The sequence below is a fragment of the Panthera onca genome, chromosome B2 (assembly GCF_046562875.1).
Source record: "Panthera onca isolate mPanOnc1 chromosome B2, mPanOnc1 haplotype 2, whole genome shotgun sequence".
In the NCBI taxonomy this organism is placed as follows: Eukaryota; Metazoa; Chordata; class Mammalia; order Carnivora; family Felidae; genus Panthera; species Panthera onca.
Window position 1 is genome coordinate 40,219,755 of NC_138343.1, and position 27,951 is coordinate 40,247,705.

Consider the following 27,951-nt stretch of genomic DNA (forward strand, 5'->3'; position numbering starts at 1 on the left):
GAACGATCCTGGAGTCAGAGACCCCGGCGAGAGGATCAAGCCTTTCCCACCCACTTCTTCCCATGGGCCAATACCTCTTTGCTGGAGGTCATGGTTTTCCAGCTCTGGCCAGGGCTTCCATACCAGTGTGGCCTTGTGTGTGTCCCGGGCCAAGGAGGAGACATCCTGAAGTTCTGGGATCTCTGCTTGGAACCTCAAGCCAATGTTGATGCGTCTTTAATGACAAGAAGGAAAACAATAGAGTGGTCTTCAATCTGAGCTCAAGAGCAACTGTCAGGAACTTGAAAAAGAAGGAAACCAATTCCTTCTGCAGGAAGAATGCAGGGGCATTTCCTCACTGTGTGCTCCTAAGATTCCAGGCATGGCCTTTTCACTGGGATGAGGAACAGCTTTAAGATCGGGAAGAGATACTGCAGGGAGCAGGGGAGAAGCCCGCCTGGATCGTCACAGCATGCTGTAACCGAGACAGGGAGGGTGCTAACTGCAAGGCAACAGCTGCCCAGAGTATGGCCGATGGCACCATTTAACCAGGAAAAATGGAACAAATACAATGTGTTGGTGATATCTGTTATCCCTTTCACACCACTTTCACCTAAATTATCCCATGTGAATCTCACAAACACCTGTGAGGTAAGCAAGGCAGGGACAATTATTCCCACTTAATAGGTGAGTTAACTAAAGCCTGGAAAGGTTAACTTGATCAAGGTCAAGTAACAAAATGGGGCTGGAACTCCGGTTTTCTGATTCCTGACTCAGTGTATTCACCATGCCACCGCCTGGTATGTTCTGTGCTCATCTATGAAAACAGCACCTTTCTCTTCCATTATACCCCCCACCACCCACCCCACAACTTAAGTACTCAACAAGCCTGTTTGGACGACCAGCCAAGAATCTTAGGGAGGGGATGGGAAAGCAAGGGCATTTGGATGGAGCCTTGTAGAGAGCTGGGCACCCTGAGAGGGCTGCCTCAATGTCACTGGGGATGTGCAAGCATGTGGCCACAACCCAACTGGCTCATACAGCCAGAGATAGAGACACTAGGTTCAGAGCTAGTGAATACAGGGCTTCATGCTTTTATTATGCAGCTAGTCTTTGGCAAAAGCCTTGAAACACCAGTACTTGAGAAATAGCATGATCCTATAATTTCTACAACTTCTCATTAAGTGGTACTTCTCAAAGTTCCTTATCCTTGGGGTGCCTGGGTGGCTGAGTTGGTTAAACAGCTCAGGTCATGATCTCGTGGTTTGTGGGTCCAGGCCCGCATCGGGCTCTGTGCTGACAGTGCAGAGCCTGTCTGGGATTCTCTCTGCCCGTCTCTCATTCTCTCAATAAATAAATAAATAAATAAATAAATAAATAAACTTAAAAAAAAAAAGTTCCTCATCCTCAGTCAGTTGAGCATCTGATTCTTAATTTCAGCTCAGGTCATGATCCCAGGGTCACGGGATCAAGTCCTGTTTCTGGCTTCTCGCTGATCATGGAGCCTGCTTAAGATTCTCTCACTCTGCTCCTCCCGCTTGTGCACACACGCACACACACTCTCTCTCTCTAAAACAAAAAATAAAAAATAAAAAAACTGGGGGGTGCCTGGGTGGCTCAGTCGGTTAAAGGTCCAACTTCGGCTCGGGTCATAATCTCGCGGTTCATGGGTTTGAGCCCCACATTGGGCTCTGCTGACAGCTCAGAGTCTGGAGACTGCTTCAGATTCTGTGTCGTCCTCTCTCTGCCCTTCCCCTGCTCACACCCTGTCTCTCTATCTCTCAAAAATAAATAAACATTAAAAATAAAATTGGCTTTTTCTTACGGTTCAACATCATTGGACCCTGTCTCTCTCTCTCTCAAAAATAAATAAACATTAAGGGGCACCTGGGTGGCTCAGTCGGTTAAGCTTCCGACTTCACCTCAGGTCATGATCCTGCGGTCCGTGGGTTCGAGCCCCGCATCGGGCTCTGTGCAGACAGCTCAGAGCCTGGAGCCTATTTGAGATTCTGTGTCTCCCTCTCTCTCTGCCCCTCCTCTGCTCATGCTCTGTCTCTCTGTCTCAGAAATAAATAAACGTCAAAAAAATTAAAAAAAAAAGCATTAAAAATAAAATTGGCTTTTTCTTACGGTTCAACATCAATGGTCTGCTCTCCAGGCCCTGGGGTGACTGTCACGTTGCTGCCATCAATGCTGTCTGAAGCACAAAACCAGAGGTTAACGGTCAACAAGAAATGGTACCGAAGAGGCTAAAGCAAATGAGCAGCGACCTGAACAGTCATACTGGGACCCCTCTCGTGCCCAACCCATGCCAGAGTTACCCCCTGCAGTTTCCAAGGAACTGGCTGGTGTGTGGTGTTAAATGGCTTAGGGTTACTCATTTCTCACACAGGGTAGGAAGCCAGCGGCCCCACTCTGGTCTGCCAAGCTCACTGTTTCTAGGAAGCCATTCACACCCTAGAAAGAGATACTGGCTACCGGGCTCTCTCGGTGCTTGATCTTTACACAGCATGTTCAGAAAATGCGGAAGCCTGGCCTTGCAAATACTACCTAACCCCATTCGTAGATCTACTTAGTACACTGATGCGGGGGTGCCTCAGACGATTATCCACGGCACAGGCTCAGGCAGCGTGTGCACACTTGAACCACCCGCTTAGGCCAAAGAGACCGTAATCACGGCTTTGGGGTCTCCCCAGCTGGACTGGGATTGCCTTGAGGGTAAGCACCGCACACTTATTCTGCCTCTGGCACCCGGCCCAGGGCGTGCTGCATGGAGCGGGGCCACAGCAGAAGCTGGTGGGGTAAACGCGCCCCCACGGCAGGAAGGGAGCCCCTCCTGCAGCGGCGGGGACCCGGCAGGGCCAGGCCCCGAGGGGCGGCGGGGACTCACTGGAGCGGCACAGCAGCACCCGTGGCGTGGGCGTCAGGGGCGTGAGGGGCAGCTGCGGGTGGGCGCCGGGGCCGTGGCCCGAGATGAGGACGTTGCTGAAGAGCCCCGAGCCCTGGCGCACCGGGCTCAGCATGGGCGGGGGCGTGTAGGGGGGCAGCTCGTGGGCGGGGTCCAGGAGCAGGTGCTCCCCGAGGACGCGCGGGGAGCGCAGCTGGCTCTGGTAGAGGGTGGCGCCCGAGTAGGAGGCGGCGGCGGGGTTGGCGGGGTAGGAGGGCGGTGGCGGGATGAAGAGCGGCTCGGGCCGGTGCCGGAACTTCTTCTTCTCCGGCAACGTCCTGAGGGGTTCCTCGGCTTTGGCTGGGGCCGGCTGATGCTTCTTGGGAATTTCCTGGAAGGGAAAGAATGGGCCCGTTCGAACACTCAGGCCTTCCCCGCAGGCCGTTTCCACAGGCTGAGGGAAGGGGACCCTCCGCGGTAACGGGGGGCCGCCTGTCCACTTGTCCGCCGCCCCCCCTCCCCCGCATCCCCTCCCTTGAAAAGCAGCCCCATCCGTTTCCCACAGGGCGAGTTCCGTGGCTTGACCGGGGAGAAAACTCTGGGTTGGGAGGAAATCCCTAATGTCTGGGGAGAGATGGGGGTGGTAGGAATGGTGGGTGGGCAAGAAAGAATAAATTCACATTCTTTATTGCTTATCACTGCATTCCCATCTGGTGAGCGGAGTCCAGCCTGAGTGGGCCCTTTAATTCCCCACCGCTCCCAGGGGACAGACATCGGGGACAGATAACACATGTTCTGAGAAGGGGACAAGAATAATCCACTCAGGGAAGCTGGGCAGAGGCTGCGGCAAGGGGGACAGGCCTAGCCAAGGCTCCCAGGGCCAGTGACCCACACACCAGGCTCTCCTGCGAGGTAACGAGCTGAGGGAGAGCCATCTATGATCTTTAAGGCCCTCTGCTCTCCTAAAAATGGATTTGGTCGAGCTCCCCCCTCACCACCCCTCACTACGCTCCCAGGCCTGGTAGCTCATTTGCAGCAAGCCTTTCTCCTGTGTTGCTTCCTGTCAGCAGAGTTCGTTTATTTTATGGCAGCGGCACCAAGCATAGTCTGGAAGGAAGATCTGCCACGTGGATACATATATACTAATAAGTAAACATATGCACACAAATAGATAAGCAGGGTATGCCAAAGCCAAACAGAAACAGACGTGGGTTGTGTGCCAGCATCAGCCCAGAAGAACCCAGAGCTGGGTGTGGCTGGGGAGGCCACGCAGTGGGGTTGGGAGAGGCAGTGGGGATACCTGCAGAAAAGTTCTGGACAGTCTGTGGCACCCTCCCAGGCCCTGCAGGCCAGTGCCTGTCACAGCTGTAGTTCCTGGCAATTCCTGTGCCCAGGGTAGCATCTGAGTAGGAGGCAGCAAGGGGTGATGGGAAGGGCTGGCCATGGTCATGTGACCAGCTGCCTCCAGGCCATTGACATGCTCCAGTCACCCCTCAGCTCTGGGCTCCCACTGCCACCCCTCCTGTTTGTCCCTTAGTTTCATTGTCTTCGGGAGTGCTATCCCAGCCCCTGGGAAGGAAGTCCAGAGAAACTGAGAGGTGAGGAAAGAAGAGGGGGCAGAGCCCCACCCCCCTCCGGCTCAGGCTCCCAGCTCACCCCCAGGGGGGGCTCTCCTTAGGCCAGAGTGCCACAACCTGTCTCCTCTCCCCACCAGAGGGCTCCTCACCATCTGAGGCTGAGGCGGAGAAAGAGGTCTGAGGAGAATGGGGAGAGGACATCTATGCCCCCCAAGTTGGGAAGCAATCCTAAGGCTTTATATATCCTGTTCCTGGGTAACTGATGAGGCCATCTGAGCACATGCAGACCTTGCATGACTTCAACCCTGCACCGGAATCCAGACCTCTGATCACAGGGTCAAAGGTCCCTTTTGGGCTCCCTCTACTTGAGCCTCTGGTCCTGTCACTCCAACTCTCAACTCCAGGCAAGGCTCTGAGAACCTGGGCAAGAGAAGCCACCCAGAATGTCAGACCTGGATGTCACCTGACAGGAAGCATTTGCAGGGTTCCACTTCCACCAATCTATTCAGACTCTGGAGGCGGGACCACTCACAGAGGTTTTAAAAGCTCCCCCAGAACAGGGAGATGATGAGTCCAAACCCAAGCTCGGGGGGGGGAAACCCAGGCTCCGTGAGGGGAGGGTTTCACTTGCCTGCATCCCCAGCTGGCTAGTAGCAGAGTGGGGATTAGAACTCAGGGGTCCTCCCCAGATATTTTAATTTCTTTAAGCCAAGTGTCAGGACCTTGCTTGTGTTCACTCAATCCCAGCTACATGCTTCTTCAGCGTATCTCCTTACTTATGAGTTCTCTCTCACCTTTTCCACACAGCCAGCTCCATCAATGCCTTTAAAACCCTGCTCAGAACTGTCCTCATGGTGATCTGCTGAGCAAACTCATACCAAACTCCCTCGCACCTCCCCAGCCCCCTGTTACTTTAGCTGCCCAGGGGTGCTCCCGTCCAGCCACATGCAGGGGATCACGGTTTCTTTTCTGCCCTGGCTTTTCTCTCACTGTCTGAATTGGAGCAGGGGGTGCTGCGTGGGGCTCTGATCCCCATGTGACTAGGCGTCTTACTGTGTCCAGCTTCAGGCTGACACTTCTCTAGGGGTAGCAACCGTGTCCCTCCTACCAAATCAGGAACTTCCCTGGGCAAAGGGGGAGCCCGGCTCTGTCATTTCATCTTTCTGCCTGTTGCTGGCCTCCAAGTCCTTCTGGTTTATGAGAGCCCTCACCCCCAGAGGCTCCCCATTAGCTTCTCCTCTTCTGAGGCCTTGGTATTACACAGAGAACAAAGAATATTCTTTCTGGCCCTTTCTAGTTCTCTTCATTATTCTCCCTACCCCTATTATGGCCCAACCTCCACCCTCATGCCACCTGGGATCCCAGCAGCCACCTATTCTCTGAGGACAAATGTGACCCAGTATACACTTTGTGGGGAGGGAACAAGTCTGGGGTCGTCAACCATGTGGGTTACAGATTCCCTAGGGGAGGGAAAAAGGGAAGAAGGAAGGGAGAGAGAAAGAACGAAGGAGGGAGGGAAGGAAGGAAGTGGGGGGGGGGGAAGAGATCAAATGAGAGAGAGAGAGAGAGAGAGAGAGAGAGAGAGAGACGGAGACAGAGATCTCTGCCCCAGAGCCACGCTAAGCTGCTTGGGTGAAGCAATTGGAATTTGAGAGAGAAGGAGAATTTAACAGTGAGCGAGAAACACAAATCTCTTTGCTTTCCTGGGATTGGGGGTGGGTGCCTTTCAGTGGAATTATTTTGGGAACCTTAGTAAATATCTTCCCAGGATATTTATGCAGGTGTGATACCGAAAATATCAAGCATCTGGTTAGGCTGGCCATCAGAACGGATGCCAGGGCTGCTGTATGGAGGTTCTGCTGTGCCAGGGGTTACATCTTTGACTTCTGAATTTGAGGAGGCTCGAAGATCTCGTAGGAGGAGCCGGGGCCCTGGGCAACAGCTTTTTATTACTTGGGATAGTATTTCTGTATTTTAATAGCTGTGATTACCAGCTAAGTTATCATCTTTGTTTTAATCTTGGAACCCTTTCGGGTCTCTCAGAATCTAACCCAGACAATTCGCCTGGTAGAGTAACAATTTGCCTGGGTAGCAGCCAGTGTGGACAAGGATGGGATTCCCAAGGCAGCCATGGTTGCGGGGGGGTGGTGCTCAACCCGAGAGGCCAAGCCACATTGGAGCTCAGGCAAGTGACCCTGGAAGAGCTGCCCCATCTCCAGGAAAGCAAAGGGATGTTCCCACCCCAGGCAGGCGGGGCAGGGCAGCAACTCACAGCAGGCGGGTGGGGGGCAGCCCCTTGGGGTGAGTGTGGGGGAGAAAGGGTCATCCTCACGAGCACGGGCATCTCGTCGTCCGACATCGAGCTGGCTGGCTTGTCTCTGGTGGAGGGGGCGGCAACGATGCTGTTGGCGAAGCCCTGAGAGCCTGGCTTGGGCGGGAGAAGCTTGACAGGGACAGACACGGGCATGACCATAGGCGTGAGGCTTTCTGCCTCGGGAGGGAGCTGCGGTGGCGGCGGAGGCGGAGGCAGTGGCGGCTGGGGCTGAGGCAGCAGGGCCTTCTCTCCTTCCTCCTACACAGACAATAAAGGCTTTGATCCTGGGCTGAGAGCAGCCTTCCCAAAGGGGTGGGGGGATGCACTTTGCCTTTTTCGAAATGTTTTAGTACATCATGCGTGGGTGACAGAGAACCACTGCAGGGTGGTGCACTCAGGATGCAAGGCTCTGAGTCCCTTGCTTAAGTGATGCCAGTTGGCAGTGGACAAGGCCATGCAATTCTATTTTCTACATTTAAAAAATCTAGACTGTTATCACTCACATAATTAAAACAGATATTAAACATCTGTTGTCACTGCTTTTAAAGAAAAGGATATGGACTGGTGATCAGGCACAAAACAGAACACATAAGCTCTTGTGTAGGACCTTTTAATTCTATGGGCCTCAGTTTACTCATCTGGCAAATGGAAGACAAAGCTCTTTTATCTGGTATAGTCAGGCAATGGAAGTGACCTGGGTGAGCCAAAATTTTGGAGAACAGAGAGTTAATCCCACAGACTTAAATTCAGATCAACAATATCCAAAGAATTTAAGAAATTCTTCGTCGGATTTTAATCTAACTCTAAAACCGCACGGATAGTTCACCACATGGATATCCTCCCTGGATACTCCTGAGCGTATTTAAAGACCTTCCATTGCTACAGCCTAACGCTAGTGTGGACTAATGAATAGAAAATGCTGGCTGAGAGCCTGAAGGTCACGTTAGCTTTCCCGGGCCATTGGCTACTAATTTGGAAGGCCCAAGAGAACGCTGGTCTTGGGTGCTTCAAGCAGCAGAAGTTAAAAATCTACATGTTTTCTTTTGCTGTCTTTTCTAGGAGGTGGGGAGACTGGGATCTCCTAAAAAAGACTTCTAGTCCCTCTGATTTTGACCCTTGTTCATGGAACTGGTGCAAGCGGGGTCTGTTTGACCTGGCCGGCTCCTAGCGTCAAAGCTTAAGCACTCCCGTCAGGGAAGGACTGTGCCTCCCCAGGTACCCGCTTGGGGTTCACATCACTCTCTGTCTGACAGCAGCAAAGCAAAGCAAGCAGCACATGGCCTGGGAAGGGCTGGGGGGCTGGCTTCTGCTAACCTGTTTGAGGCTGGGGGAGGCTCTCATTCCCCCGTGGGACCGCATGTGGCCATTCAGGGCAGGCAGGCTCTTGAATTCCTTCAGGCAGATGGAGCATGTCAATTTGTTCTTGGCATCAAACTGCTCCCCAAACACTCCTTTTGGTTGGCCACTGCTCAAGGGTAGGGCCAAACGAAGAGGACACACACGTTGAGAAAGAGGAAGAACGACTTATCACAAGACCTCACACCCCACAATGAACCCATTTCATTTATCTAGTGCTCCCAGGGCCCCACGTGTACTATCCCAAACCAAGCCAAATTTACAGAAGGAAAACTGAGGCTCAAGAGTGGGAAAGGGCTTGCTCAAAACCGTGCAAGAGTTGAACAAAACCTGCTTCGTTCTAGGCCATCGAGTGCTGGGTTTTTTCCTCCTCTGACCAATCACCTTTCTAGGGTCAGCTTGGGCCACCTATTCCAGAAGCCTTCCCTTAGAGACACGTGTCTAAGTCCTCTGGTTCAGGCTCCAGACTTAGCAGTTTCTCAGGTTCTGGCGCAGTATTTACCATGCCCATGATGAGGGGAGCAAGTCTGTACTATTCACTGCTGCGTTCTCAAAGCTTAGCTCTATGCCCAGCACATGGTAGGTACTCACTAAATACTGACCGAATGAACAGCGGACAGAACATGGCCTTTGGAGTCCATCCCAGCATTGCCGCTTACTTGCTGTACAACTCTAAGCTCTCTGAGCCTGTTTTCTCTTCTGTAAAGTCATAGTAATAAAGCTAACAATGGCGGAGTGCTTACTATGCGCTAGGCACATGGTAATCCTACCTACCCTCACTGAGTGGCTTTATCACACAAAATATAGAGTGCCTAGCACATGGTAAGTGCTCAAACACAATAGTTGCTATTATTATGCCTACAAACCTCTCTGAGTAATTGAGTTTGAAAATGAATCTTGAGAGACAACCCCGGAAAACCTCCCAGTCTCCCCAAATGCCCACATGCCTCGTTGCATCAATCCTACCTTGACTCGGGGGACCCTGGCTGGGCTCTGCCATCAGGTAGATGCATCTAATTTTGAGCCATGCACGACACCGGAAGAAAAAAGAAAGAGAAAAAAGTGTGTTTCTGATGGAAGGAGTCTTTGAGCTGAGGGACCCCCAGGGCCTGCACTTCTAGAATGCTTCCTGAGCTCACTGGGGCCGGCAGTTCATGTCTGGATGCTGGGTGCACCGGACACTTCTTTCCCTTGCTTTCCCCAGCCCCCCAACGCAGGACCATGCCCATTCCGGGAGCCGCCACCAGCCCCCAGCCCACCAGGACTGTCCCCCACCTTGTTCCTTCCTGTTCTCCCTGTCCACCACTCTGCGCACAGACAGGCTCCATTCCCAAGAGAGACACGGAACAGAGAGCTGGATGACACAGCAGCATGCCCGGAGGCCGCCCGCTGGTCAGGTCAGCTTTGGCCATGTCACCTTATTCTTATATTCAGAAAGGCTCTCAGTTACCACTGGGCCTGAGTGCCAAACAAGACAGGGTCAAGGGAAGTTCATCTCCAGCCTCCAACCTCCATCAGAGCCCTCTCTCCACCTATCCCAGTCCCATTCAAGGCTCCCTTCTCCCGTGAACCTGTTGTCACATGGGTGTAGCACCTGGAACATACCAAGGCATGAGTAGTGCCCAGCACACAGGGGGCCGTTTTGTGGCAAATCCATTTGGGAAACTATCAAAGGTTAGCGACAGTGGCCCACAGGCCTGCAGACAGTTTTTGTTTGGCTAGACCGATTTGAAAAGTCCTGAGTAAGAATGCCAAGAGATGGGGCATTTGTCCTCCAGGCCAGCACAGCTGGTGCCATCCCTGATGGTCTCCCGACAAGTCATTTTGCTTACTCAGTTGAACTGCCTGGATCCTGAGGGCGGCTAAGATTTTCATCTCTGAAGCTACAGGAGGTATCCCCTCTGGGAGATTCACAGCGCACATGGGCCTATTAAAGGCTCTGAGAAGACCCTCAGCACTGCAACTTGACTCCCTTTAAGAACCGCCCCCCCCCGCCCCGCCCCTGACGCCACATTTATTCATCTGGAGAACCCATCCCCCCAGCCGTATCTATTAAACGTTCTATGGTAGTTCTCTTCAGAGCAACATACTTTGAGCAATGCTGTCATAACGTGGTCTCCTTCCCAAAGGGGAAACAATTTCACAAGGAATTCCCTGAGGATTCAGATCGCAGGGGGCCAGACACTCCTGCTGGATTATCCCTGGACCCTTGACTCAGGCCTTGACTGCTACATACATCATCCGGGACCTCCCGTGGTATTTTGGCCACCTCTGTCACAAGGACTGAGTTGAAATTGATTTTGTATTCCACATGCCTGGCCCGGATCTCGCCTGGCACACGTAGGTTAACGTTCGTGGGGTAAAAACAGAACAAAAAGCACTGGAGGGGCGGCAGAGAGGACGGGGCTCCGCACACACTCAGCCCTGGTTGGCCCTGCAGCACCCCGAGATACCAAGAGAAACTCCCCCCATGGGAATACCTGGGGCCACAGGGCACTGGGAGACAGCTGCTGGTGCTGAGGCCCCATGTTGTTGAGGTGGATCCCGCCGGGGGACAGGAGTGGCCGATGAGGGAGGGCACCGCTGAGCCGGTTCAGGTCCGAGCTGGCCGGGTCTCCCATTCCTGCCTCAGGAGGCCCCAGGTCGCCGTGGGAGCTCAGTATGGCCGGGGCCTGCCTGTCGCTTGGGTAAGTCTTGGGCTGACCGTCGTCGCGCTGCTGGTGCTGGGGCAGGTGGCTCTGTGGGCAGAGGGGGTGGCTGTAGGGCTGCTGGGGCTCCTGGTAGTAGTACTGGGGCATGGAGCCCAGCTGAATCAGCTGGACGGCGTGCGCCTGCTCCGGGGCGTACGGGTGGGGGTCCCTGTGATAAGAAGGGGGCTGTAGGTGCATCTGCTGCTGCTGCTGCTGCTCTTGCAAGTGCTGCATCACGGGCTGGGATGGGTAATACTGAGGTATCTGCATGGAACCCTGCCGATGCTGTAGCTGCAGCTGCTGCTGCGGCTGCTGAGGCTGTGGTGGGCGAATCTGCTGCTGCTGTTGCTGCTGCTGCTGCTGCTGCATTTCTTGCATGGCCATCTGCTGCTGCCCGGCTTGCTGCTGTTGCGGCTGCGGGTAATACTGGTGCTGTTGCATCTGTGGCACGTGCTGGGACAGCATCTGTGGGGCCTGCAGTGGCTGTCCGCCTTGCACTGGCATCTGCGCCAGTGGCTGCTGGTAGTCATAATACAGATGCCCTTGGCTAGGGTGCGGCCCTACCTGGAGAGTTGATTTGGACAGTCCGCCAGCGAAACCAGGGTGAGCCTGCTGGGGCACCTGCTGGTAGCGAGAAGGAATAGCCGGCGCTGGGGGCTCCACGGGTTTCTGGGCCAGCAACTGGCGGAGGGCACTGTCAGGGGCTCCGTCCATCACTGCCGACTGGGTGTGCAGCACCTGGGCCATATTGTTGACCTGAATTCGCAGGTTCTGGTTGGCAAACACCTGGGTGAAGGAGTCTAGCTTGTGCAGGACACCGCTGGTGAGTTTCTGGGTCCGGATCTCGCTGGCCTGGGAGTAGGTATATTGGTAGCCATCGGTGGCCTCAGCCTGGGCCGGTGTCCCCCACATCATGTTTGAGTTGGTCAGGCCGCCACGGAGCTGGACGTGGTTTCCGGGTCCTGTATGACTTCCCCACCCTCCCTGCCTCGAGGTATCTACTTGGCCAAGGTTTTTGGAACCAACAGGCAAGCCTAGACCATCCCGAGTATCTTGAGGGAAGTGGGGGGAGATGGGCGATGCCTGAGGGGCATCCATTCCAGCCCCGGCGACTGTATTCCCATAGTTGTGGTTCAGCCCACCGTGGATGCCAAGTGGTGGCTGTTGGTAGAAAAGGTTCTCACCACTGTGGGCCACGTGATTGGTCTTGTATAGTTGCTGATCCCCCATGGCGCCTGCCTTGGTCGTGAACGTCCAGCCACAAAACCATAAAAAAAGGTCAATGAGACAAACCCAAAAGGACTGAAACCCTGAGAAGCTGAGAGGAGGCGTCCACACTATTCCACGGCTGACATGTCTGTGGACGTGGCTGCAGCCAGATGTTCCTGTTGGCCTGTACCACTCATGTGCAGAGCGGGGGGTTTTACATCCTCACCCGGGCTGAGGTATGGACCAAACACCACCGTGGCGAAGAGATGACGCTCACACCTGCAAGACAAGATGCAAAGCACAGGACAGGATTTACTTGGATGCTCTGCACGAGCAATTACATCTACCACGACCAGTTACAGAATTAAATACAAAACAGGAGACTTGATTAGAAATAGCCTGTTTCATACACTGCACACCCTTTATACTGATTCTGCAGATCTGGACCCTCATGTGAGACATGAACTCTCTTCCTTTCAAGCCATTGCTCAATGGCTCATTAGCTTATTGATCTGTTAATTCATTGTTTTGCTCACTGATTAATTCATCCATTCTTCCGGGACTCGGCTATTGAAAGCCCAGCACTATCCTAGGACCTGCAGGGGATAGGAAGAAGTTTAGGACATTTCATTTATCAACTCCTCCGCCCAGCAAACACTTACTGGACACCTACTAAGCGTAAGGCACAATGCCAAGAAATGATTAGGACGTGGGCCAGCTCTTGAGACGCTTATAGTTAGAAAAGGTGATGATAGGTCACATGAATAAGTATGATACAAGGAGAAAAGAGATGCATGTAATAAAAAGGTAAAAATAACAGACATGGCGGGGGGGGCGCCTGGGTGGCTCAGTTGGTTAAGCGTCTGACTTCAGCTCAGGTCATGATCTCCCAGTTCACGAGTTCGAGCCCCGCGTCAGGCTCTGTGCTGACAGCTCGGAGCCTGGAGCCTGCTTCGGATTCTGTGTCTCCCTTTCTCTCTGCCCCGTGCCCCACTCACACTCTGTCTCTCTCTCAAAAATAAACATTTAAAAAAATTAAAAAAAAATAACAGATATGGGAACATAGACTAGAAAGCTTATGCTGGATACGAAACAGAACTGGATAAATTTCCAAGGAGGAGTACTGCACATGCTAGTCTGCCTGTTAGCTCAACACAGTTCCTCACTTTCTGAGGTTCCTGCTCAGGGAAACATGTATGCACAGTGATGACCTGGCACGAAAAAACCACGGTGGGACAAGTCTTAGGAACATGAACTAGGGAATTTGGAGAGACTGGTCTAGTCCGGTGTGAGTCTCACAGGTTCTATAGGGGACTTCTCTTTTTCTTTTTTTTCAAAATAATTATTTTGGGGAGAGCACAAACGGGGGGGAAGTGCAGAGGATCCGTAGTGGGCTCTACGCTGACAGACTGACAGCGGAGCTCGATGTGGGGCTCGAACTCATGACCTGTGAAGTCATGACCTGAGCTGAAATCAGATGCTTAACTGACTGAGCCACTCAGGTGCCCCCCCGCCCTTTTTAAAAAAATGGCAATACACGAAGACCTTTAAGCACTACACTGCAATCAAAGTTTGTTTGTTTTTTAACTTTTATTTGAGAGAGTGTGTGCAAGTGGGGGAGGGGCGGGGGGGGAGAGAGAGAGAGAGAGAGAGAGAGAACATCTTAAAAAAATTTTTTTTTAATCTTTATTTATTTTTGAGAGAGAGAGAGAGAGAGAGAGAGAGAGAGAGACACAGACAGAGCACAAGCAGGGGAGGAACAGAGAGAGAAGGAGACACAGAATCCGAAACAGTTTCAGGCTCCAAGCTGTGAGCACAGAGCCTGATGAGGGGCTTGAACTCACGAACTGTGAGATCATGACCTGAGCCAAAGTCAGACCCTTAACTGACTGAGCCCCCCAGGAGCCCCGATAGAGAGAGAATCTTAAGCAGGCTCCATGGCATAGGTCTTGATCCCACGACACGGGGATCATGACCTAAGCTGAAATCAAGAGTAGGACGCTCAACGGACTGAGCCAGTCAGGCACCCCTCAAAGTTTTAAGAGAAAACTCAATTCCTAGATCCTTGAACTTCCACAGAAGCTGTTTTCTAGAACTGATCGGTGACGAAGGTACGAGATGACCTTTATACCTGCACTCTCACAACAGCCCTCTTCCTCTACAAAAGAAAGACAAACTTCTTACCTCACCCCAAACCTTAACTGGGTTTATTATCGCCCCAGTAAACCCCCCTCCCCCCCATGCAAAAGGACACCTAGAAAGCTAAGGGGGAAAAAATAACCACTCTAAAATGAGTAGTGAATCATTTATTGGAAGCTGGACGGTTTCCAATTCTTCTGTTGCTGTTGTTGTTAGGAAGGCCTAATAGAAGTAATTAAAATCTAATTGTTCGCGATAGATCACTAGGTGATTTCTGGCATATAATTCAGAAGCAGATCAAGAACTGAGTGATCCTGCTTTAGAACAAAACTTCCATTTCTGTCAGTTCATGTGAATGAGGGTTTTCAGGGCTTACATCTATATGAATGAAAAACGGAAATGTAATCAAGCTGGCCCCTGTCTCCTACAATATATAATATTCTTCCACGGATATGGAAACAGATCGGAGAAATAACCCAGTGCCAGCCGTATTTCATTTCTGGACCGAGTGATAGCTGTTATGGGCGTGCACACACTGACAACTCAAGCTGTGTGCTCCGATCTGCTCACACACAGGTGTGTTTGCTGTAAGTCAATAAAAAAAAAAAAAAGTAGTATTCTAAAAAGTCATGCAGTGTTACCATTCTTAGTATCATTTTACTTATGTTTGTTCATTATTTATCTGAGTTAGCAATACGTTGATGTCGTTTTGATCATTTGTGTCCTATTAATAGCTGTTAACAATAACTCAAACCAGAAGAAAACTTTAATACGTCGCGCTTGACGATTTCAGGAAATTAAAAAAAGTTTTAATTTTATATACAATTGGCACAGAGAAATATGATAGGGAAACAAACAAAAGAGTTTTAAGCATAAAAATATATTAGATATATTCCATTAGGATAAAATGCCACGGGGGAAGTAAAACAAATAAAATTTCAAGAAGAAATTTTCCTTCAAGAAGGAACACGGACTGTTAGTGAAGAACATGCTCATGCATTTTTAAAATGGATGATGGTGGGTAGCAAATTCCTATGGTGTTTAGATTCCACTGGATAAATTTAAAACAGTGACGTAGTAGTTTTACTTAAAAATAATCAATGTGTACAACATAGTGGAAATTGTGTCTTCTGCAAATGTATGATGAAAAAATGTAGATGTAAACCTGAAATGTGTGAGGTGTTTATTTACATTTACCATATTCTTTAAAAATTTACTTATTTATTTTTTAGTTTACATCCAAGTTAGTTAGCAGATAGTGAAATAATGATTTCAGGAGTAGATTCCAGTGATTCATGACCTATGTCTAATACCCAGTGCTCATCCCAACAAGTGCCCTCCTTAATACCCATTGCCCATGTTAGCCCATCCCCTTACCCACAACCCCTCCAGCAACCCTGTTTGTTCTCTGTGTTTAAGACTCTCTTATGTTTTGTCCCCCTCCTTGTTTTTATATTACTTTTGCTTCCCTTCCCTTATGTTCATCTGTTTTGTATCTTAAATTCTTCATATGAGTGAAGTCATATGATAATTTGTCTTTCTCTGACTGGCTAATTTCGCTTAGCATAATACCCTCTGGTTCCATCCATGTTGTTGCAAATGGCTACCACATCCTTTTTTTTTTTTTTTAAACTTTTTTTTAACGTTTATTTATTTTTGAGACAGAGAGAGAGCATGAACGGGGGAGGGGCAGAGAGAGAGGGAGACACAGAATCGGAAGCAGGCTCCAGGCTCTGAGCCATCAGCCCAGAGTCTGACGCGGGGCCCGAACTCATGGACCATGAGATCGTGACCTGAGCTGAAGTCGGACGCTTAACCGACTGAGCCACCCAGGCGCCCTGGCTACCACATCCTTTTATGAAGGATTTTAAGCAGAAAAGTTGGAAGACCATGTCAGTTTCCCCCTCCGACCAGGTGCTAGACTGAGTTGGTCTCTGTCCCGTTCTGAACGATGAGAGATGGATAAATTCAGAGGGAGGGATTTGGCTTGGTTTGGTAGAATGAAGGGTGGATGAAGGGAAGCAGTGGGAGGAAACCATGGTTGGCCAAAGACAGCTGGAGTAGATCCTGATGTGGCCAGGAATGGCTGCCCAAGGCTTCCAAGGAGAGGCACAAGGATGCTGGGTGTGACGGTGCTGAACTTCTAAAGCAGGGAGACCAGCTCCCTTCATTCAAAATGTGGTCCGTATCACCTGGAAGCTTATGAGACATTCAGTCTCAGGCTTCAGCCTACATCTACTGAATCAGGATCTGCATTTTATGAAGACCCTCGAGTGATTCGTGTGCACATTAAAATTTGAGAAGTCATGGATTAGTAGGCTCTCGCTGCATCCAGGCGAGACATAATTAAGATGGTGAGCAGAAGAACAGAGGGAGAAATGAGAGAAACACCCCCTGTGTTGCCAATAGGAAGTGACCCTCCTTCAGGGGTTTATGGCCCAGTCTGAGGAGACACCCTCCCCTTTTCTCAAGCAAGCTCTCTCCCTTGACATCTTCACTCACCACTATATCTTGCTGACTCCCAATCACTACCCCCAGCCCCACTGCCTGCCCCAAATTCTACTTGCATGCTCAAATGCCAAGTCAACATCATGTTCCCCCAAATGGATGCTCCTCCAAACTCTTGCCCTTGACTCCTCCCTCTCCCTTGACCAATCACCATCATGACCTATCAGTTTACCTAATATTCTCTTAACTGTATCCATTTTTCTCTGGTTCCCCTACCACCACATTAATCCAAGACACCTCATCTGTCTTCCAGACTATCCCAACAGCCTTTCTACTGGTCTCTCTGCCTTGAGTCTTGCCCATGCTCCAGACAGTGGCAGCAGAATAAGCGTTTCAAACATAACTCTGATCCCATCACTGTTCAAAATCCTTTGATGGCATATCCTAGTGCTCGTAGGTTAAAAATCAAAATCATGAACAAGGCCGATCAGGCTCTGCAGTTTCTCCCAACCTGGTGGTGTATCTCTCTTCTCTTTGTTATTTACCCCCTTCCCATCCCACCACTCCAAGCCATTCTGGTCTTCTCTCAGTTTCTTTTTTTTTTTTTTTTCTAATTGTAAATTTCCTATTATTTATTTATTTTTTTAAATATAATTTATTGTCAACTTGGCTAACATACAGTGTGTAAAGTGTGCTCTTGGTTTTGGGGGTAGATTCCCATGGTTTATCGCTTACATACAACACCCAGTCAACAAATGCCCCCCTCAATGCCCACCACCCATTTCCCCCTCTCCCCCACCCCTCTTCTCTCAGTTTCTTGAAGCTGCCATGCTGCCTTCCACCACAGGGTCTTTGCATATGCTGGTGTCCCCCCAATCCCCTAATTTGGAGAGCTGTTCTTTTCCCCAACCTCTTCATCCAGTCATGTCCTGAGCATCCTTCAGATCGCAGCTTAGACTACATTTCCTAAGGAAGTCTACCCTGACCCCAACCACAAGTCAATATCAGGGTCATTTCTCATACATTTTCATAAAACCACATTCCTTTCTTTCAAACCACTCTTCTCAGCCTGTAATTATACTTCCACCAGTGTCATTATTTGATTACTGGATCTTTCTTTATAAGGGCAGGAACCATGTCTCCCCACACCGACCATAATGTCCAGCATACTGTAGGCTCTCCAATAAGGATTTGTTGAAGGAGAGGTAGTATGTGTTGAATGAATGAAGAAAAAAAAAACCGACAATGATCAAGTGTCCCACTGAATTGGTGCTGGCAGAAAAAGACACTCAGTGTAGGCTGAGTGTGTGTTAAGTTCTTCTGGAGGACAGTAAGAGTCACCTGGTTCTTGATGGACAAATAAGGTTTATGCAGAGACGAGAGGACCAGGAAGGTACTCTAGCCAAGGGAACGGTGTGCACAAAAGCACGAAGTCAGGTGCAGGTGCCCATGTCAGGAACTCACCAATGATCAGACTGAATTTGTAAGGTAGGGATAAACTGTGGGGGCTTTAAAATGACCTTCAGCAGTGTTATCCTGTGGGCATTAGGCCTGGTGATAACACAATGCCCTGCCTAGCTTAAACCTCACCACTAAACCCTCCTCAAAAGGCTTTCTTTGCACCACGTTACCTCCCACAGGAAGAATTACTTATCGAAACTCACCAGATTCTGACCATGACCTGATTTCATGTCCCTCCACCGTGCCCCTGTGGGTGGAAGCTAGATAATTTTACTTCTGTTGATGTGTCTGCTTTGTGTTCTGAGCTACAGGATTCTATTCCTTAATTCCCTCATATTTTCAAAACTGGAAAGGTAGTTTATTTACAAGTATAGAACCCTGCAAAGTTAGAGGTGGGCTCCCAAATTGTGATTCCTGGGTCAGCAGTATAAGCATCACACGGGCACTCGTTATGAATGTTAATTCTTGGCCCCCACCCAGACCACTGAATCAGAAACTTGGTTGGTGGGGGGGCGGGGGGAGCAGTCTGTGTTTCAACGGGCCCTCCTGTTGAGTCTGATGCCCTCTCAAGCTGAAGACCACTGTAAAGGTCATCTAGTCTGCCCACATTACAGATGGAGAAGTTTAGGCCACAGACGTAACTACTACCGGGCCCAGAATAGTGTCTGGTTCACAGCGGCAGGCATTTAAGAATCATACATGGAATGGAAGAGAGAAGAAAATGACTTCCCTAAGAAGACCTAAGGAGGTAATAGCAAAACTACGTGCTATTTATTTTACATTGAATATATATATATTTTATTTTTTTAAATGTTTATTTTTGAGAGAGAGAGAGAGAGAGAGAGAGAGAGAACATGAGAAGGAGAGGGGCAGAGAGAAAGAGGGACAGAGGATCTGAAGTGGGCTCCGTGCTGACAGCAGAGAGCCCGATGTGGGGCTTGAACTCATGAACCGTGAGATCATGACCCGAGTTGAAGTCAGATGCTTAACCGACTGAGTCACCCAGGGCCCCCAAATTTATATATATATATTTTTAAATAGGAACTGTATCTAAGGGGTTCAAAATTCAAGAAGTGTAACAGTATACAAAAGAGTGAAAACTACCCCAAGTAAATAAATGCTTGAAAATAAAGTGAAAAGTTAGAGCAAAATTTTTAAAAAGGGTATACATGAAAAGTCCTCTTCCTATCCTTGTCCCCAGATACCGAGCAACCCAGTCCTCTTGGGACAATCAGATTCCGGTGTATTCTAGAAACATTTTATGCTCACACAAGAATGCTGGTACACACTCCCACCTCCATTCCATGCCTTCTGCAAAGACGGTAGCATGCCACATTTCGGCATCTTGTCAAAGGATATTTTATTTTATTTTATTTATTTTTGAGACAGAGAGAGACAGAGCATGAACAGGGTAGGGGCAGAGAAAGAGGGAGACACAGAATCCGAAGCAGGCTCCAGGCTCTGAACTGTCGGCACAGAGCCCGACGCGGGGCTCAAACCCACGGACCGTGAGATCATGACCTGAGCCGAAGTCAGCCGCTTAATCGACCGAGCCACCCAGGCGCCCCATCAAAGGGTATTTTAAATATACCATTTACCACCTAGAAACTGTTCTTCTTGGTGGATTAGTCAATCTCCTAGAATTGTCATAATACCAACTCAGGAGTCAAGTCTTAATAATTTTTCTAATAATGTCTTGCTCAGTATGTAAAACACTTCCTATTGGATAACTGGCACCAGGAGCTTTTTCATGCACGAACAAATGAAACAGAACTTACTACTTTCACATTTCTGTGATCAGTTCTTTCCTTAGAGCCAGGCTCGGGGATTCCAGAGTAGAATCAACAAAAAAATGCTCACTCGGAACCTGAGGTGCCCTCTCTGTTCCCCCGGAAGCATTACAGCCACACGACCTGCATCCATGCCCATCTGCCCACTGGCTGTGCAGTCATTTCCAAGGTAGGGACAGCATTCTACCCATCTTGTGTGTCCCAGTGACTGGGACACAGCAAATGCTCCATCAACGCTCCGCGAACTGAAAAGCTGAGCCAAACAAATGAGACGTAGCGCACTTCACCCCTGACATGGACCCAGGGACAGAACCTATTATTTTCTGTTTCAGGCCAAGTGCTCTGTAAAGCGCCCGATTCATGGAATACAGTAGATTATAAGGCTCTACGCAGACTTCTCAGCACAGGAGTTTTTCTGCACAGGGCCAGCTAGTAAATATTTTTAGGTCTGCAGCGTGAAAGCAGCCACAAAATCATATATCCATGAATGGGCGTGGCTGTATTCGAATACAACTTGATTTATGGACACGGAAATTGGAATCGGGGCAGAATTTTCACGTATCAGGAAATATTACTGTTTTTCCTTCTGATTTTTCTTCAACCGTGTAAAAAATGTAAAAACCCTTAGCTCACAGGTGGTACAAGGCTAGGTGTGGGCTGGTTTTGGCCCCAGCCAAAGTTTGCCGACCCTTATTCTGGTGCATCAAAGTCTCCCCCCCCACCCACCCCACTCCCTCTGCACCCCCAGGGCACCAGGAGACAGAACACAATCTTCAAGGAGGATATGTGTCCAAAAGGACTACCCTTTGAACCAGAAAGAGAGAGAGGGAGGAAGTTGACTTTGGCTGAGGACCCAGCGGGACTTGTTTGCTTATAATTCAGCAGGGGTAACACCCTGCTCCCGCCAGACCACCACCGCTCGCTGGAGGAAGAAAAACCAAAAAGATTTTCCTTCTTCCGACACTGGGTCATCATTCAGAGACTGTATACACAATTCCCCAAATGACTTGGCTTGGGTTTTAGGCAAGCCCTTCCCCTCAGGTCTGTCAAAGGAGCTCCATTTGGATTCTCCTGGGATTCTCCTCAATCCAGCTCTCTCCCCAGCTCCCCAAGGAGGCAGAGGCCAAGGGCAGCTCTCCAAGACGTGGGCCCATGGTTCATGGTCTCCGTTACAGCAACGTTGTTGTTCTAAATACTTTCTAATTAGTCTTCTGAATAAAGCCGGTGGGTATTTTATAATCCTATAACCCAATTACCACGGACGAGTTCTGCCAACGACAGTGATTAGCACTGAAACGTCCCCCCTCTCAGAGTGACTGGCCTGCTCTTGTTCCTTGGTGGCCCGCTGCTCCTTGCCCTGGGTCTCTGCTGACTCTCCACTGTGGGAGGACTTCCAAGACTTCCTTTGGGCTCCAAGGGACACTTATTCCTCCTTCTTTCAGACTCATCTTGTGGCATCAACTGTCACTCTAATAAGCCCAGGAACGAGGAAGAAACCTGACTCACAGCCTGGGAACCTGCAAAATGGAGTCTGGATTTTGCTTCTTGTGGACAGCTCTCCATCAGGAAATGGTGACTGGAGATATTTCACTTTCTGATGTGCGGGTTTCTGGTCCTCACTGTCACTGCTCTCTCCTCTGGGCTAGCAGTAGTTCTCGACCAGGGAATTAACACTGTCCTCCCCTGGTGGCGACTGCCACAGGCCCCTTCTGTCCAACCCCAGCTGGCATGGAGGATGTGGATGCTGAGGATGTGGGGAGATAAGGGACCAAAGGAATCTAGGATGGCTTCCTGGAGGAGGCGGCTATGGTTGGAGCATGCCTTGTTGATATATTCCTGTATATAGTTTTTCAAACCACCCTCCTCCACAAATGGCTAGGCCTGGGTAGAGATATTAGGGATATGGGCATTGACTCTATGATATGGTACAGTTAAAGATTTTATTTTTATTTTTTTAAGTAATCTCTCCACCCAGTGTGGGGCTCGAACTCACAACCCCAAGATCAAGAGTCGCATGCTCTACTGCCTGAGCCAGCCAGGAGCCCCACATGATATGGTGCAGTTAGATAGAGGGGCAAAGGAGGAGCCAAAAGGAGACCTGGGCTTTGGCTCCACTGACTCTCTGTGTGAAAGTGGGCAAGTCATTTGCCCTTCCTGGACCTTGGCCATGTGTTTATACATCCAGAACTACTACTAAGCCAAGTTTTTCTAGAGGAAGCCTAAACAGGATCCGTAAAATCCCTGCCTCACCTTTTATCAACTTGTAGAGGCTGCTAACTGTTCGGCATCTAATTAGCATTCCAGGTGTGAAACTGGCAACGGTTCAGGGGCAAATGCACCCAGCTTGGATACCACTGGTGTCTATGTCCTCTGGGACAGAGAAGTGAAGAGAGGAGGAGGCAGCTGATGTGAACTGACGTGGCCCAGCCCTTCCTGACTCCCAGCACCACCGGACGTAGCTGCTCTGGGAGGACCAGAGTGAGGCTTGCTTATTCGCACCCAGTGAGATCCACATTCCTCACATGAGTACAGATAAAGTCAGTTACATCCCAGGGAGAAGCTGACACGTGGAGGCAGCGTAGGAAACTTAATGACCCCAAACTTAGGGCACCTTAGGTCTTAAGGGAGAGATACAATAGGCTCTGGGTGGGGTATGCCAGGGACGAGGTCCACTCGGGTTGCCTGATCCTCCAGGAAGGCTCCTCCCAACTACAGCTGGTCCCTCCTGGTGACGGGGAGGTTGACAGATGACGCAGCCAAGAGGTCTGCAGAGAGAGGGTGGGGCAGGGGAATCACCTGAACAATCCCCACATGAGTCGCTGAGTGACCCAAACACCGGCTACTCCATAATTACAAGGTTCTCCTAAGAAGGAGTTGTTAGGAGAGTTTCAGAATCAACCAGCAACCATACTGAAGACCTACCTGTGCCAGGAGACTTGACCAGGTCATTGCCGTTGGCCTCAAGAGGCCTACAGCTGAGCGGACTGGGGACTTCATGGCCACTGCCCGCCCTTTATGTTCTTTCAGACAACCTCACACCAAGGACCTCCTGCACCAGGACTCTGCTAAAAGGAGATCAAAACCTGAAAACCTGCACTTTAAGCTCACAGTCTGGGGCGGGGAGGGGGCAGGGGCGGGGCTTCCTAAAGACTCCAAGGAATTTCACAAGGAGGAGGCAAAGGAGGACCTCAAAGGGGGCAGGGGCGAGGTCATTCCCACCAGGGCCCATGAGGCACAGTGGGCAGACCCTTGCTGTTGGGGACAGGGGTGCGTATCTCTGTAGGGTGTCCATCTGGAGGGGTCCGGGCCTGGGGCCACAGGGAGGATCCACCACTCCTGCCCCCGAGGACCGAGGACACCGCTTTTGTGAATCAACACTTGGGACTACAGCCAAAGAAAGGATCCTCATCCCTGAAGCTGTCCAGGGCAGGGCAGGGTAGGGTAGGGCAGGGCAGGGCTGGGAGAATGGAAGATTCCCCTCCAGCTGCTCTGACGAAGCCGTAGGGAGTGTAGGGGATGAAGACAGGCTGGAAGGTAGGTAGATCTGGGGGGTAGATCTGACTCCTTTACCTTGCCTCCGACCTCAGGGTGAATTATTATTACCATTTTTAAATTTTTTAATGTTTGTTTATTTTTGAGAGGGGGAGAGACAGAGCACGAGTGGGGGAGGAGCAGAGAGAGAGGAAGACACAGAATCCGAGGGAGTCTCTGGGCTCTGAGCTGTCAGCACAGAGCCTGATGCAGGGCTCAATCCCATGAATCATGAGATTATGACCTGAGCCGCAGTCGGACAGGGGTTCAGCTCCCAAATGGAGCAGCTGGCTTGGCTTTGGTCTGAGGTCTTCAAAGACATCAGGATATAAGAAACAAATGTCCCTGGACACCCAAGGTCTTAAAGATGGGGTCGGGGTCTTGGGGAAAACACACTTCTTCGTGGAACACAGCTTACAGCTCACTGGGAAACAAAGTAAGTGATGCTCCCTTGTATGTAAAATAATTGCGCCTCAGTGTTCTTTGTGCGTGGGGTGTCTGTTGGTCTCCAGGAGGTTCCATGGGTTATGACGTCAGTGCCACGTTTGGGCATTCTGTAAACAGCAGCAACACAGCCCCACTCTGGGGCAATGCCATGGCCCCTAGGCTCTTCACTTGGAAGATAAGGGGGCTAAGTCAAGCATCTGCACGGCCCTTTCTGGCTCGGAGTTCTAAGACTTTGGGGGGAATTGTGGGACAAGCTAGAGGGACCTCTGTGTCAGGGGCTGGAGGCCTTCCCAGAGGCACTTCCTGAGTGGCTCCCTCCGCCAGGCCCCCGTGGATTGTATTCGGGCCCATCATCATGGCGCACGCCCCCACCTTTCCAGATCTGAGGGCAGCTGGAATCCCATCTTGCTCAGCCCTGGGACCCAGCCTGTGCCTCACGCCTGGCACCATGTAGGTGTTTGCTCAGTGAAGCCAGACACAGGGCCTCAGAGCCCACCTCAAACGTCCTGTCACCCTGTAGCCCCCTGACCAAGATGTGACTCAGTGGCCTTGCTGCCCCAAGATGTCTCCTTTGTTCTTTGTTGTGCTGAGGGAGGTTGCCCTGCTCACTCAGATGACAGGGGCTCCTTGTCCCAGGGCCCTCAGGAAGCTGCTGAGTGCAGGGAAGCAAATAGTAAACAGACCACGGGGGTGAACATCCTGCAAGGGACAAGCTGATAGAGCTGTGGAGACCAGTTTTGTCAGGAGGGCCTTCGTTCCAAATCACAGCATGCCACGATGAAGAAAAACTATGATTTAGGGGCGCCTGGGTGGCTCAGCCGGTTAAGCACCTGACTCTTGGTTTCGGCTCAGGTCACGATCTTCATGGTTCACGAGTTCGGGCCCCGAATCTGGTTCTATGATGGCAGCACGGAGCCTGCTTGGGATTCTCTCTCTCCGCCCCTCCCCCATGCATACTGTCTCTGTCTCTCTCAAAACAAATAAATACACAAAACAAAATTAAAAAAAAAAAAAGAAAAGAAAACCTGTGTGCTTTAATTTATAGATGCTTCTAAGGATTCAAATATTATAAAGCTGGAAGTGAACATGCCCGACAACCCCCTCACCCGAGATTCCCACTGTCAACAGTGGGAATGTGGATGATGTGGAAAGCCACAAGGGTTGGTTTCCATCTACCCAAACGGCTACTGAGAGGCCTCAGGGAATCAGGAGGGTATCTTACCTTTTCTGAATTTGCTCTCTCCTCTGGTAATCCTTTATATCCCCGAGAAGCCCCAAAACCTGTCTGGACTTGCCCAAGTCCGATATCCAGTTGGTCACTGGCCACCATTATCTCTCTGTCTCAAATTCTTGCCCAGACAACTTCCCTTTGCTGCTCTAAGACCAGGGCGCTGCCGTGAGGCATCCCCCAGGGGCCCCTGTGGCTGAAATCAGAGGGTGGAAATAGAGCCCCTAAAGGCTGGGGGCCTCGGGGAGAGTGAGAACCAAACCGCAGAGGGAGGATTTACAGGCCCAGACATGCATCCTTCTGCTTGTTGGAAATATCACTCCATCAGGGAGTCACCTCAGATATTCTATTTTCCAACCAAGGCCAGAATTTAAGTTCTAAAGGCGCAGAATTGTGTCTTAATAGCTCTATTTTTTTTTTTTTTTTTTTTTTTTTTTTTTTTTTTGGGACAGAGAGAGACAGAGCATGAACGGGGGACGGTCAGAGAGAGAGGGAGACACAGAATCGGAAACAGGCTCCAGGCTCCGAGCCATCAGCCCAGAGCCTGACGCGGGGCTCGAACTCACGGACCGCGAGATCGTGACCTGGCTGAAGTCGGACGCTTAACCGACTGCGCCACCCAGGCGCCCCTTAATAGCTCTATTTTTATGTCTCGCCCTCCCTTCTCCACTGTGTCGTGACCAGTGTTGGGCCCAAAGCAGATCCACTCAGTGTTCACAGAATTCGGCAAACAAGTTTGTCAAACATGAGTGCTGTGTGCCTGGCTAAGGACCAGGAGGTGAAGGAGACACTCCTCTTTCCAGGAAGCTGGTGAGGCCCAGGGTTAAGCCTCGGATGCCAGCATAAGATTGTCCCCAACAGTGCCCAGGTGTCCTCCAGCCCCGGGTGGAGGACGACTGCGGGGAGGTGCTGATGGGAGGGCAGCAGGACAGACACCCAATGCCATGCGGGTGAGCTGGACTAACGCTACCGGGCAGATGGGAAGGAAGAATGATAAAGATAAAGAAGAATGGTAAAGAAAGATAACAGCTAACACGCATGTGATGCTGACCTCGGGCCACACACAGTGCCAAGTCCCTTACACGCCCCTCACACAACCCCCCCAGGTGGGAACCTGCACCCATCACACTTCACTACCCTACCCATCTCCCACTGACACCCTGTGACAGCATTGATGTGCCCCCTATGAATCTCTCCAAGACTCTCTTCAGGATATACACCCAGGAGTTCAGAATTCCCCTTCTAGTAAGCTGGTTACAGACAACAGATGGACACATCCAAACAACCTAGACACAAGCATACACACTGTGGCATTGTATTGAATAGCCAAAGATCGACATCATCTCAAATGCCAATCACTAAGGGACTGATTAAAGATAATTAAGGAATAACCACACAATGGAATACTATGCAGCTGTTAAAAAGAGCGAAGAAACTCTCTGTGAACTGATATGGAAAGCTTTCCAAAATTAAAATAGAATATACATATAGGGGCGCCTGGGTGGCTCACTCGGTTAAGTGTCTGACTTCAGCTCAGGTCACGATCTCGCGGTTCGTGAGTTGGAGCTCTGTGTCGGGCTTTCGGAGCCTGGAGCCTGCTTCAGAGTCTGTGTCTCCCTCTCTCTCTCTCTCTCTCTCTCTCTCTCTCTCTGCCCCTCCCCCGCTCACACTCTCTCTCTCAAAAATACACATTAAAAAAATTTTAGAAAAAGGAATATACATATATATATGTAAATAGTTGATCCTCATTATTAGCAGTAATATGTCCTGTGAAGTCACGAACAGTGTACCACTGCTTCCAGAATATGAGGTTAGGTTCCCGTGAGCCTCTGATCACAACCTTGTTTTATGTGTGTTTCCGTTCAAAGCTACCTTATTTAATATATATATTACTGATTCATAAACAATGAACTCACAGCCGGCAGCACTTTCATTCTTATTTAAATAAAGCTTATCTCATAAGTATTTTCCCCATAAGCCACACGCAACCTCCTTGCACTTCGGAGCGCTGGACAGCACATCGGCACCACACCTGGGGGCCATTTTAAACAGTGAAATCAACAGGAAGCACAAGAATGTGAAAAACGTGGCACCAAACAGACTGGGAAAAGGACACCTGTTTGCAGCACAAGAGCCGAAACAGGAAGGCAATGCACCACGCAGGTCAACCTCAGCCGGGGATGCGTGTGGGGCAAATCAAATGTTCCACTGCTCTGTGCACGTCCGCCAATGACTTCGAAAGTGCCGCGAGTATGGACTTGGGGGTTGCAAATAAATTTGAGAGAGTAGGAGACTTTGCAAACATGGAATCCGTGAATCATGAGGCCCGACTTATATTCACGGCTGGTTGTTGGGCATCAAGACAATCTGCAAGGATCCAAGAAACCGGTAAGAGTTATACTTGGGGTGGGGTAGGGACGGGAGGGGCTGTGTCCGGGCTGAATGGGAAGAGAGTGGGAAGGAGACTTCATTTTATAACTTTTTATATTTCTCTCAATTACTAAACCATGGGAAGCTATTACCTCTTCAAAAACAAACAGACAATAAAACACTGAAAAACCTGCACGGACACTTACAAAGCCCTACATTCATGCCTTAAAATTTTATGGTTTTTAAAAAAAATTATTTAATGTTTTTATTTATTTTTGAGACAGAGAGAGACAGAGCAGGGGAGGGGCAGAGAAAGGGGGAGACACAGAATCTGAAGCGGGCTCCAGGCTCTGAGCTGTCAGCACAGAGCCTGATGTGGGGCTCGAACTCACGGAGTGTGAGATCATGACCTGAGCTGAAGTCGGACACTCAACCGACCGAACCACCCAGGTGCCCCTTAAAATTTTATGTTAACTTCAAATGCAAATATCTTACTAATCTTTTGAGGTGGGGTCCAGGCCTTTG

At 50.1% G+C, this 27,951-nt stretch overlaps 1 protein-coding gene across 14 annotated transcripts in view; it reads right to left on the minus strand.

Moving 5' to 3' along the window:
- TRERF1 (transcriptional regulating factor 1) overlaps positions 1-27,951 on the minus strand; it is a 227,860-nt gene that overhangs the window by 28,521 nt on the left and 171,388 nt on the right. For 9 of the 14 annotated variants that reach the window (XM_060614377.3, XM_060614374.3, XM_060614372.3 and 6 more), the window contains 7 exons: positions 10,594-12,291; positions 9,080-9,126; positions 8,072-8,222; positions 6,716-7,015; positions 2,870-3,257; positions 2,110-2,176; positions 75-214 (listed from right to left, as the gene is read on the minus strand). In XM_060614377.3, coding sequence (XP_060470360.1) covers positions 75-214; positions 2,110-2,176; positions 2,870-3,257; positions 6,716-7,015; positions 8,072-8,222; positions 9,080-9,126; positions 10,594-12,033 — 2,533 coding nt within the window. In that variant the 5' untranslated portion in view covers positions 12,034-12,291. The remainder of the gene's footprint in view (positions 1-74; positions 215-2,109; positions 2,177-2,869; positions 3,258-6,715; positions 7,016-8,071; positions 8,223-9,079; positions 9,127-10,593; positions 12,292-27,951) is intronic. The other 5 variants (XM_060614382.3, XM_060614381.3, XM_060614385.3 and 2 more) reach the window with 3 other exon arrangements.